At 43.1% G+C, this 12,818-nt stretch overlaps 2 protein-coding genes across 2 annotated transcripts; both read right to left on the bottom strand.

The window, feature by feature from the left end:
• Positions 1 to 2,206: 2,206 nt before the first annotated feature.
• On the bottom strand, positions 2,207 to 4,104 carry plekhf1 (pleckstrin homology domain containing, family F (with FYVE domain) member 1). The gene is made up of 2 exons (XM_079217601.1): positions 3,834 to 4,104; positions 2,207 to 3,256 (listed from the first exon to the last, which is right to left on the bottom strand). Exons 1-2 carry the CDS (start codon positions 4,087 to 4,089, stop codon positions 2,655 to 2,657), a joined length of 858 nt encoding a protein of 285 aa, XP_079073727.1. The 5' UTR covers positions 4,090 to 4,104; the 3' UTR covers positions 2,207 to 2,654.
• Positions 4,105 to 6,419: 2,315 nt separating this feature from the next.
• pop4 (POP4 homolog, ribonuclease P/MRP subunit) lies at positions 6,420 to 12,501 on the bottom strand. The gene is made up of 7 exons (XM_079217146.1): positions 12,379 to 12,501; positions 10,097 to 10,152; positions 9,071 to 9,306; positions 8,865 to 8,942; positions 8,714 to 8,775; positions 7,778 to 7,879; positions 6,420 to 6,984 (listed from the first exon to the last, which is right to left on the bottom strand). The coding sequence occupies exons 1-7, from the start codon at positions 12,383 to 12,385 to the stop codon at positions 6,848 to 6,850; spliced, it is 678 nt and encodes a 225-aa protein (XP_079073272.1). The 5' UTR covers positions 12,386 to 12,501; the 3' UTR covers positions 6,420 to 6,847.
• Between the last annotated feature and the right edge of the window lie 317 nt (positions 12,502 to 12,818).

The following is a 12,818-nucleotide window of genomic DNA, read 5'->3' as shown; positions in this document are numbered from 1 at the left end:
GCACTAATTTAGGCTTAATAAGAACAAGAGGAGTGGAGAGAAGATACTGGAAAGATTTGTGAATTATTTGTTTTATTTGTTTTATTCTTTATTTTAGAATTCAAAATGTCCAAATATCCTAAAGGCCAAAATGATGATACTCATACATCTCTGACCACTGCATATATTTAGTCATCCCATGTCGGCCAGCCATTAAGAATCATGCATGGGGCCCAACATTTTCCATGAGGCCCCTCATCCACCCCACTACAAGTCGTCTAGCGGCATATAATACATACCAGTATCTTCCCTCGAGCTCCACAACTACCACTGCAGACTTTTTTATTTGCTCGTCTGCCGAGCTCCTCGCCTGTCAGACCTGGTGCTTACTCACATTCCCCTGATCCAAGCTTTCCACGAGGATATCGGGTCACAAGCAGGAGGGACAAGCAGCCGCTCAAGGGCTCCGGGTCATGCCTCCTCTGTGTTTACCCAGTTAAAGTGTAGTGCAGTTTGAAGAGTTGGAACCAGCAGATACACGTATGTACTGTTGATGTAGAGAAACATGGTTTCCCCCACATGTTAAGGTTCAGGGGAGATTATACTGCGTCTGTTCATGAGCTGCATAATGTTCTATTCATTAAAATAATAATAATTGTTATAGACATAAGCCAAGGCTGTGCTGGTTTTACACCGGGACTTTCTACTGTTGTTATAGCTTTGCAATAGGAGATAAAAAGAAGGCCCAAAATAGTTTGTTTCCACAAGAGAACAAAGAGGATTCTTTTAGGAGGTTGTGACATCGGCACTCCATTCAGGTCCCTGTGCTCTAAGCAATAATGTGGTCTTGTTCCTTGTAGCCACCTTGCCAGAGGCAGAACCTATGGAACACGGATGTTGGCTGCATGGAGAGATAAAGAAGCCGGTCTAGGTGAACTCACACGGCCTGGGGGCTTTCTGACTTCTAGCTCAAGGGAAAACCCATTTGGGTAATATTCCTGATAACATCCAACCATTTTACAGTAAACCACCACGCCTCTGTTCTTCTGATAGTGACAACATGCAGTTAGCATGTTCATCCTGATGGGAACGTCATTAGTTTTGCATAAACTAAATTGACAAAATCATCAGGAGACAAATATAAATGTAACATTTGGGCCCTGTGTCACCGCAAAGGTCACTTATTTGCTTGGCTGAATCTGTGTCCTTGGAATAAACGTACAGAAAAACTAAACGTCTGAGATGATTTTGGTGTTACGATTTCTGCATGTTGTCAGTAAAGTTGCTTTGTCGGTCTGTCCTGATTTTCAAAAAACTAATTTGCATGAAACATTGATGACACTTTGAAGCAAAGCCACCTCAGATATGTAGAGGAACACCTCGGAGGTTCATGGTGAAAGAACGACTTCAAAGTGTGGGACAAAAACTCAAAGTACAGTATGGGATACATAATGTGCTGCTATATATAATATGTCATACAACCTGTTAGAGAAAAGTAGGTTAAATAAGTCATAAGAAATTGAAATATATAATACCATGAAAAAAGTCATAGTGTAGATTGCCATAGAAAATTATAAAGAAATAAAATGTAATCATATGTTATAAGGTCATGGTATGGATCGTAATAAGTGCAGTATGCCATAAAAAAATGTAATAGGAAATTATATCATGAAACATTGTACAAAATGTATTGTATACTCTACCATTAAAGGACTAAATAAAAATAAAAAGGTCATAGTACAGAATGCTATAAGAAGTCATTAAAATATCTTAAAGTATGATAAATATAGCATAAAACCTCATAAAATTAGAAAAACTATTCTTAGTATTTTATGTTAAACGCATAAAAAGTCATTTTTAATATGTCAGTCCTCAAACACTCGACGATGTGAGTAAACCCTCACGGACTACGGGAACGAGCACACAAGTCTGTGTGGGGTTGGTCTATCAATACAGTATAGTATGTGGAAATATGTAAAAAGTCATAGAATAATATAATGGTATTAAATGTTAAAAAAACATAACAAAAAGCTATAAAGACGTAGGAGTATGTCAAAAGATGCCCAAAAAGTCAAAAGTTATAAAACTGAAAATACTCACCGTACATTACTCATTACTGATTTTTGTAGTACTTCTTAAACTGCAGTTATTAAGTACTTTACACATGAGAAAAAATACACACAGATACAGGTATATATATATCAAGTTTTTTTATTTTCATATGCACAACAATTCCAGAGAAGCAGCCGTTTGCAATGCAAATCATCTCCAACAACACTCGTGGTTAATAAAGTAAAGTATTTACATCTGATGACATTGTCACAGCTATCCGTCAGAGTCCACGACCACGAGGGTCCATGTTATGGGTTATTGACTAGTTGGTACTGGATCCATAAGGATAAACATATTAATATGAGGCTTTGTACACAAACATTAACACACACTTTTAACTTAGAGATCTATGAAGCAGATGTTAAATCCTCTGAGCACTGTATCAGGGACAATCAAGAGACGACTTCACAGCAATACAAAAAGACAACATATAAACATAAATAGCACATACACATTTTTTTTTTAACTTAAATGTTTCTTGTAATGTTAATGGCGGAGTGAGAAGGCGCTTCAACGTGCTCCTATTGCACCAAGCTGCACCAGTCTGTGTCCAGGCTCACGCGCTACGTCTGCGGCTGCGTGTGCTCTGGTTTGAAGTACACGTAGGTGGCCCAGGGGTCCATCTGGGAGCGCGACCACGTGCCGGGGTCGTGGTCCTCCATCTGCTCCTCGGCCTCCTCCTCTTCCTCGCTCAGTCCGTCCACCTCGTCTTCATCAGAGCCGATCTTCTCCGTGCTGCCGCCCTGCGCGCGGGGCCCCTCCTGGGCCTCCAGGGTGGAGAGGCCCGGGTGGCACATGGTGCAGACCCTCAGCCTCTTGGTCGGGTGGATGTGTGGGATCACCGCTCGCTTCTTGGAGCACGCAGCGCAGACCACGAAGCCGCATTTCCGGCAGTGGTGTCGGCGCTGCGTCACGGTGAACTGATTGGAGCAGCGCATGCAGACCGAGGACGCCTTGTCCGGGATCCAGGTGTTGGCGAAGTGGGCCGCGGGCCGGCAGGAGCCGCTGCGCAGCAGACTGGACCGGCAGTCCTCGATGTGCTCGATCCACGCGCGCTTCTCCTCGGACGAGGACGCGGCCACGTAGAAGGACTTGCGCGGCGTGCGGATCAGCCACTGGTTCCTCATCTTTACGCCGTCCTCCAGGTCTTCAATCTGGCTGTCCTCTGGAATAACAATAAATAAAAAGGTTTTACAATAAATAGAGACGTGTAGCAATTATTTCGTCAGTTTATTTATGCATATGTTCACCACCTCTATTCGTGCAACAACAAAAAAGATTATCATCAAAGTTAAATAGTGCAGTTTTTTGTACAACCAGTTTGGCAGCTCGAGACAAGAGGCCCCGCATTCCACCTTGGGTATACTTTTAGTTTTTGCATGTGCAATGTCATTTGACTAACTGTAAATGTTGAATTGTATGAAAGTAAAAAGGTGCAATATTTCCAATGTTTGTCTTTTAAGTATTCCAAAAGTAATTCAAGTGTATTCAGATTAGATTATCCAGTAGATTTAGTGAATACAGCACATTAACCAGCTGTGGCTTTGTTCCAAAATGTCTAACCGTGTGGCTCTCTGCAGTAACTGTAACCAGAGTGGCCTCAGCAGCCTCTTGTTATTTATTTTCCTCCTTTTTTTATGAGTATCAGGTTAACTTTATTTTATTTTTTACTGTCAAAGCATTTAAAACCCCACCAGTGACGGAGGCAACCCCCCACGTGTCCCTCAGGGTGTGTGTCTCACCGAGAGGGATGATCTTCTGCTTCTTGTGCCAGCGGCCGTTGAGGATGATGCTGCCGTACACCAGCACGTCGTTGAAGAGGAAGAAGGCTTTGGGCTGTGGCCCCCGGCGGCTCATCTTCTTCAGCCGGCCCTCTCCGACCAGGACCCGACCCGGCTCGTACAGAGGCTTCCCCGACGGCCCGAACGAGCTCTCCACGGCGTGGATGCGGTCCTGGTTATCATGGCCAAACATCGGCTGGTTCTCCATGGTGCCCATGTGTAAAGCTGACAAGACGCCTCGAGCCCTGTTGGTCAGTGTGCTGTTGTTGTTGTTGTTGTTGTTGTTTCTGCATGTATCCTCCTCGCCTCTGTCCTGTGCTCGGCAGACTTCCTAATGACACCTGCTGCGGCACGCGGAGGTTTTAAGTGTTCGTGACGCGTCGTGGGGACGACGCGGGACTTCCCGCAGAAAGTTAGGGGGCGGGCACGAGCGCGTCACTGTTTCTTAGCGCGCTGGTTCCAAAAGAAAAATGTACACACGTCTTTGGATGTAATCTCTTTGACTTCCTGGAAGGACGTTTTTGACAGTAAATTCAAAAGAAACATGCATGTGGCTCGCGGACCCGTCAACTGTCTTTCCCACCATGCACCTGGGCACAATTATGGGATATATACCGAGGTTATACGTATATGTTTATCATATTATAGTGTGGCATAACAGAAATGCTTTATTTCCAATGTGCTAATTGTATAACAAAAGTCCTTTATTTTGACTGCATCATTTTACTGACTAAAAAGTTGCATTGAATAGTTTTATATGCGATATTGAGGAAAATACACGTGATTTAAAAAAGAAAAAACTTTGTATTGATTTATTTTTTCAGAAGAAAAAACGCGACAAAACATTGTAAATGACAAAACAGTGGACAAAATAAATAAGTAAATAAAGTTAATAAAATCCCTGAATGAAGTTCATTTTACCCAGCGTTGTTCATGGGTCCCTGCTTTGATCCTTAAAAAACAAGTCAAAATACACGTGATCTTAATAACAATAGTTATAGGAGTTGTGGTTATAAAACAAACAAAAAGAGGTCAACCTCCACGAGCTGCCCTCCTTTCGTCTGTTCCTCCTCATCTTGACCTGCTGCAGCTTTGCTGCACGTTCATTAAAATGTTCCCGATTTCCAGAGGCTGGAAAACAAACTGGGGCATGATTACAGTTGCGTGCGCACGCGCGCGCGCGCATATACGCGCACACACCCCACCAGGAATAGTTGTACTCATCTTAGATATTTTAGTAACATGAGCCGAGGGTGATAAAGTAAAAAGTATGAACTTGTCATGAGGAAATACTGGCTCTATTCAAGGCAGGGTTCAAACACATTTTGACCAATGGATTTCCGGGACTTTTCTATGACTTTAAACCAAATTTCTGTGACCAAACATTTTGTGAAATCTGGGTGTAAACAGTAAAAAGTGAGTAAATGTAGTATTTAAACTAACAATGAGAATACTAAGCATACAGTAAACCTTAAATGACTCAAATGAATGAGACAATAGTTTGATTAAAAGAATGAACATGTATATAGATGCCTGTATGTATGCCTGCTTATATTTTGAGTCTTTCTTTTAAAAGCATATTCATTATTTCAAACTCAGCGTAAATGAACGACATGAAGATTATAAGGTTATAAGAACAAAGGTATTGGATCCCCTGTGGGCTGAAGGTCCTGCTCTTAATGTATGACCTGTCCACACAAGTGATTGATAACTTGATTCCAGGTAATGGCATGTCATTTCCATTTGTTCTGCAGGAGCAGATGATTTGCATACAGAGGTCGGTGAAAGTTCAATACAACTCAGAATATAACATTTCCATTACAGCGTGCACACACAGCACTGTGTGTTATTGGCTTCACACAAAGTCCAGATTCTTACATTTTCGATCAGATAATCTGATCCGAGTGAGAGCCGTGTGCCCGCACGGTTCTCTTCAAATAGGACGCTGATGAATATAAATACATTGGTTTCTGCACTGTCAAAGCACACACTGTTCCAAGTCAACCGTGCCAATACCTGGTTAGACGGCTTCTCTTAAAAAAAGAAAAGAGGCAAACCGGGAAGCGGCCAGGAATGCGTGAGAGGCAAACGTGCAGGGAAGTACTGTGACACTTGTACAGTATATTTAGCTTACAGCCCGCCATGTTTGACATGCTTCAGTTGAAAAAAGGGTGCAGTACACCTGTGTGGCTACCACGCACGTTTGCGCAGTCCTCTGCTGCACAATACATATTAAATAGTGAAATAAAATGAGATGAATCAAACTAAATACGGCTGTCGAACAGCGGATGTTTTCGCCCATCTGGCTGCTTCCATGAGCTCTCAATCAGAATGACACCCAATAATGAGAGAAATAAACTCCTTCACCCCGCTGTGAAAGAACACCAGAGCTGAAGACTGGGACTGGTTCACTGCTGGGATGCAAACGCAGAGCAGAGCACGACCGCTACAGCTTGTTGAAGCGCTCGTTTGAAACGACACTTTTCTTTGAAGATTTGTGTTTTTCTATTAAAATGAATAAAAACAATTCAAATGTAACTTCTTTTTCAATTTATTTTTTGTCTCAACGAAAAGCAGCTGTGCAAAAGGGTCTCGAGCACAATACAATTTTAATTGATCAAAAAAGTATGCATTGAATGTCAGAAAAATTAGGTAAAACATACAATAAATAAACACGGCCAGTAACCAGCATTAAACTTGGTTTCTGGAGCAAGTGTCGAGACTCACAGCGGACATCACACACCTGTTATCACTGGCTGATTAGCATTCCCCATGACAAGGAAACAGAGTGCCATGTTGGTGCAGTTTGCCGTTCATATAAAGTGACACCTATTTGTGAAAGTCTTCCATACTCTGTTTGGTGTAAACAGAACCCAGAACCAAAAACGTCTCTTTTTACAGTCCAGTAAACGGCCTCAACGCAGCCGCTACACGTCGGTCGCTGCGGTTCTCTCCGCGTCGTCGTGGTTGACGCCTCACAAGTCGATGGTTCCTCTCACTTTGAACTTCTTGGCGGAGCGCTCGCTGGCTCGCTGCTCGAACCTGCTCCCGTAGATGTGCGAGACGAAGCCGTTGATCTCCACCGCGAACACGCTGTTCCTCTTGGGGATCACTGTGACGGAAACAAGTGCAAGGAGGCCGTCAAACCAACCTCAAGACCCGGCTGCAAGGACACGACACCGGCGTGTGAAAACACCCTGAAAAACATCCTGAAACGGCGTCAAAATGAACCGTTTGAATTTGGTTGAACTTTTTACCATGTGCTTTTGTCAAGTCTACCTGAGTAGAAGTCACTCGTGTGTGTGTGTGTGTGTGTGTGTGTGTGAGATATCCGAGCCTCTCCATGCTTTGTTGACATGGCAAGTAAATGTTAACGGACCTGTACTTGCATAGCGCTTTTCTCGTCTTCCGACCACTCAAAGCAATTTGGGGTTCAGTGTCTTGTCCAAGGACACATCGACATGGGCTAGCGGAGCTGGGGATCGAACCGCCGATCCTCTGATTGAAGGACGACCCTGCTCACCACTGAGCCAGTCCATCCACGCGTGCCTTTAGCGCACGCCATCGCTCCCTGCTGGCTAGCTCGTGGCCGCCACGCCAAGTTATATTTGTGTTATATATATTATGTCAACTCAAACTGATCAATGTAATGAATCGACCATTTTCACTGCAAACAGTGTGACTTGTCATAACAGAAGAAAACAAATCAAACCTTATGTAAAGCCTGGCTCAGTTCCCGTGAGCCACAGCGGCGAGCTAGAATTGCACAACAACATCGGTTACACTTGGCTGTCAAAATGGCTGCTGTGAAAATGGATTTCTAGCCGGTGTAAAGGATCTGTTGGGTTGCACGCTGTACCGACACCATGGTATGGTACCGACAGTAGGGGCACAAGGGGTCGTACCTTTCAGCCGGTCTTCTTTAGTGATGATTTTGAAGATGTGTTTGAACTCTTGGACGAGAATCCCTGTGGTGCCGACATAGGATGGGCATTTAGAGCGGACCACTAAGAAAGAAAGAAAGAAAGAAAGAAAGAAAGAAAGAGAGAGAGAGAGACTATTAGTACAGCACTGGAGAGAAATGCATCCAGATGATGGACTTTGGGAACAACAGGTAGGGTTTCACAATAAAAGCACAGGAGACAGCCATCAACATGATGAGATCCACCATTCAGTCACATATCACATTTACACTGACTTAAACATGGCTCGCTCTTATGCCGTGTTCACACCGGACGCATTCAGGAACGGCAGGACGGAGGTGACGACGGGCGGAGCTTCTCAACGCTGATTCTCAACGCTGATTGGCTGCCGCAACTTTGCTTCACTCGATTTCTCCGCCGGAGTTGGGAGAATTCAACTCACGCGAATTCGCGCCGCGTCCTTCGCTCTGTTCGCCCCAGGTCAAACGTTCTGTTCGCGCCGCCTCAAACGCGTCTATCTCGCCGCCCCGTGAAAAAAATAAATAAAAAAAATCGCCAATTCACGTGGCGGTGCGTCTGTGGATTGACTTTACATGCAATCTGGTCGCGCCGCAAATTCCCATTACTTACGGTTTGGGGTCACAGCCACGGCTCTAGCAGCTGACTGCTGGTGAGCGGCCAAATCAAGAGATGACCCGATCTACTTTATTTAACTTAAGATCCAATACCTAAATATATGAATATCTGCTGATGCCGAATTTGAATCAAAGTAGTAGTATTGTATGACGCAGTGCTCAGAATGTGGGCTTTACACGCGTAACAAGTTGCCATCTTGGTTTTCTGTGTCTCGAGACTCAAACATAAGGACGTGGGAAGGTTAGCCAACCCAATCGGTTTGGCGAAAACGCAAAGCTCTACCTGTGATGATGGCACCGTGGAAGTCTGCCTTCAGAAGCTTCTGTTGCACAAACTGTGTACTGCTGTAAAAAAAAAAGAACATACAAGAGTGAAAACGCTGCGAAGGCAAAAAGAAAATTGCTTTGAAATTGTCAGATCCAAACTGAGCTACCATGTGGGTTTCAGTCCGTTGCACAGGTCAATGACGTACTGTCTCCAGAGTTCATGCAGAGGCAGGAAAAGCTCGTATCTGCGATGGCAATGACAAACACAGTGACGCCGGGGAGAGGAAAACCAACCGGCTAAATGGGAAACGTATCGCAACTAAGACTTTGACCAGACGGCAGTGTTCCCGACACGCTTCTCGTCGTCACCGACCTCTGGTGCTCCGGCTTGATGTGGAAGATCTTCATCGCCCTCTTCTGCTGAGAGTTCAGGCCTTTGGCTCTCTTGCTCTTCCTCTTCCTCTTGGACTTGTCCTTCTTGGGCCTGGCGTAGCCCAGAACCACCGCCTTGTGACTCAGCATGCTCTTCAGATCATGTCGCGAGTTCGGCTGAATGCTGTTCTTCAGGAAGGACCGGGTGAAGGCCTCGGCTTTAAAGTTGGTCCGGGGCTGGAAGAGGAGACGCAGTTACAGAGATGTGAAATGTAACTTTTTTTTCTTCTTCTTCTTCTTCTTCTTTCTTGTCACCGTTGTTAAGCTAATTTAAAACTCTTTTCAAGCTTCCAAATACTTCAAACTGGAAGAAGTTGAACTACAGCAAAGTTATACGAGGGAAAAATCTGGTTAATTAAAGCTACTTCAAAAAAATATTTCTAACTATTTTGTAAAATTAAAAAAAGAGCTTTTGAAAATGTACTATGATGGAAGATTTTCCTGTAGATCTGTTAAAAAGGAAGTTACAGATTACAGTACATGTGATATGAAATATGTTAGTATTTAAATTGCACCTTTTTAGACTGTTGACCGACTTATGTAGTGCTCTATGAAATGGGCTGGTTGTCGTACTTGTTGGTTTTTGTAGTATCTCACTTGTGCAATCTTAAAAACTTAAACTTGGTGAAGATGATGAAGCTGATGAAGAAGGCGCTGCGTAGGCACACTCAAATGTTCACTAATGCATTGAAAAACATGAATATGTCGATGAACGTACATTTAAAAAAAAGAACATCAACACATAAGAAAATAGTTTTTTGGGGTCTTTTTCTAGAAAAATTACAAAAACAATGAACTGATCATTTAAAACTTTTTTTTAAAGTTGCTCTTTATTATTATTTTTTTGATCTGACGGCACTTTCTTTTCTGCAGTAAGGTCTTTGCACAACATGACCGGAAACTGCACGAGAGATTACACATGTGGAATACACATTTCATGGTTATACAGCACGTGGACTCTGCTTACCTCAACACCGAGAACCTTCACTAGATTCTGAGGAATTGTGGCTCGAACGAGCGCTTCTGTTGAACGGGACAAACAGAAACAGTATTACACACAACCTCATCAACTTACTGAGAGATTGGACCAGAATGCAGGAGGGGGGGTTGTTGGCTCTCTTGAATTACTCAGATTACTGAAACACCACTGCAGGTAAAAAGGTCCTTTGTCAGTGTGCTATTTTATTCTGTAGACAGGTGTGTGTAGGATGTTACTGAAAACCTTGACCGAGGGATACAAATTGATCCCAAGGTATTCTTACGTTGCTGTTACGCGCAAACCTGCAGTGAAGTTGGCTGCTGCCATGGACTGATGCATCGTTAAAAAAAGAAAAGAAAAAGAAGCGAACCAAATCTTAGGCCGCCCCCAACGCTACAACCAGCAGATAATGCGCCCAATTGTCTCTTTGACAATTGCAAAATGAAAAAAGAAGAAAAAAAACAGACTGGCTTGGTGCTAAAGAACAAGCCCAAAACACAGCCAGCTAAAAGCTGATCACGACTTTCTTAAACGCAAACAAAGATCACCCTTTAAGCATCACTGATTGGCGTATTGTACGAAGTGCCTTAAAGGAGGAGTGCATTAGAATGAACCAACGCCGACATAGAAGCATGACGTGACACCTGAAGCCATTGTATAACAAGTACAAACACTGAGAATGACCTGATAATCTAAACGTCAAACTGATTTGGATTAGCTGGCAAAAATAGCCATGCAGGAATAAGAACAAATTGTTTTTTGTTTGGCAGGAACTTCCCCGTGGCACAGATTTCTGTAATGAGGTTATCAGTTGGAACATTAACCTCGCCACAGTCCCCAGGTCAGGTTTGGGTACATGTTGTACTTTCTCCAATTGCATAGCCTCAAGGGAACCAAATCAAAGGCTGCCATTACTAGAGGGAGTGAGAGAGGGAGTGAGAGAAGAGTTTACAGACCTGTCTGACTAGCTACACATATTTCCCTTCTGTACACGCTGAGAAAGTACAGACTCACTCTACCACTCGTACTGGTAACAGCAACATAAATTTAAAAAAGTCTAGACAGACACTGACGACATGTTTCAAAGTGTCAGAGTCTGACATACGAAAAGCCGCCATTGAGTCTCTACTCTGGGTCAGACTCATGCTCTGGTTTACTTACTCTTTAAACACAGTTCCAGATTTCAATTCCTGAGAAATTTGGGGAATTTTGTTTTTACACAGCAGCAACAATTAACGTTTGATGTTTTTTGTTAAAACTGCATCAATCAGTCTTTTTAGTAACTAGGGGGCAAAACACCAAAAGCAATGAAAAAGAAGAAGCTACGTTTGTTTGTATATCATACAGTAGTGCAGTGTTTTGTTATATTTGGTTATATAGGCTGTGTGGATATGCTGTGAGGTTTCATTACAAACTGTAAGGCTCTGACTCACCACTGAGTTATACTCTCGGGTAGGATGGCTTTGGCCACCCGTAGGCTCTCTCATTGGTACACCCTTATTTATAAGGCAATCCTCGGTCTGCTCCCAAACTACCTGTGTGTTTGCATCAACCAGAGAAGTGTCGGACAATATTCTTTGCGATCTCTGGACTTTTTTATGCTCACTGTCCCAAATGCCAGAACGGAAATGGGAAACAGGGCTTTTGGGTTCTCTGCCCCCTCATCATGGAATATGTTGCAGAATATTTTAAAGCTCAGGGAACTAAGACCACTGACTGCTTTTAAATCTCGAATGAAAGAAATAGAGGCAGGTTCCCAAAATGTAAATGTTTCTTAAATTAACTCTACGTCACTGTCTCTTAGCTTTTAGTTTCTTTTAACTTGTCTTGTTCTGTGTTTTCTGTCTATAACTATGTGTTTTTTATGCTGCTGCCTGTCTTGGCCAGGTCTCCCTCGAAAAAGAGATTTTTAATCTCAATGGGACTTCCTGGTTAAATAAAGGTTTAATAATTAAAACAATGCTGTGTGGTGATATAGACTGTGTGGTGATATAGACTGTGTGGTGATATAGACTGTGTGGTTATACTGTATTTTACATAAAACATTACTGTATTGCAGCATTGTATTCACAGTAGACATTACTCCATAGACATGAACGTGACACATTATAACGTTGAAGAGCCGTTTAACCGGGTCAGAGTAGACGGAGAGAACATATCATTAGATTTGAAAGAGGGATGACGTGAGTTTGACGAAGGTCCGCGTTTATGGCTCAGAAACAGCGACGTTATGCAGCAACTTCACTTTCCTCTCGTGAATTAAAACTTACCGTCCATCTCCACGTTGCCGCCGACTTCACGAAGAAAACGGGAGGAAACGCAACACTTTCTAATTGCAGAAAAACTGTTCAACACATGTGTTTTGGTTCTCACACGAGCGCACTTCCGCTTTCCTTCTTCTTCTGAACTGTTGCCAGCAGACTCTCCGACGCGAGGCGCAACAGCGCCCTCTCCGGTCTAAACAACGCAGCACACGCTTAATAGATGACTAAATTGGCCGTATAGTGTACGTATGTGAAAGCTCTAACTTCTATCTCTGCGCTTGATATGTTTCCATAACTTGAACTTGGTTATTTAAATTATGCTCTATTGTTACACATTTTAATTAGCTGGAGCACAGGGATCACTGAAACAAAAACAAGTGCAGAGCCGTATTCAAAAAACTGACTGTACAGAAGAATCTCAAAAGGGCCACGTTGAGCAAGTTCAC

Source organism: Taurulus bubalis (assembly GCF_910589615.1).
Source record: "Taurulus bubalis genome assembly, chromosome: 4".
Taxonomy (NCBI): Eukaryota; Metazoa; Chordata; class Actinopteri; order Perciformes; family Cottidae; genus Taurulus; species Taurulus bubalis.
The sequence above is the reverse complement of the archived record's forward strand: the minus strand, read 5'-3'. Positions and strand labels throughout refer to the sequence as shown.

What these genes read in the sequence shown, in the direction of transcription:
- plekhf1 (XM_079217601.1), bottom strand. Translation starts at nt 4,089, where the DNA reads ATGGGCACCATGGAGAACCAGCCGATGTTTGGCCATGATAACCAGGAC. An exon ending in GCAGAAGATCATCCCTCTCG is followed by an intron (nt 3,257 to 3,833) that starts GTGAGACACACA and finishes TTGTTATTCCAG; the next exon opens with AGGACAGCCAGATTGAAGAC.
- pop4 (XM_079217146.1), bottom strand. An exon ending in ATCAAGCCGGAGCACCAGAG is followed by an intron (nt 8,943 to 9,070) that starts GTCGGTGACGAC and finishes TTGCCATCGCAG; the next exon opens with ATACGAGCTTTTCCTGCCTC. An exon ending in TAAAGAAGACCGGCTGAAAG is followed by an intron (nt 6,985 to 7,777) that starts GTACGACCCCTT and finishes TTTCCGTCACAG; the next exon opens with TGATCCCCAAGAGGAACAGC.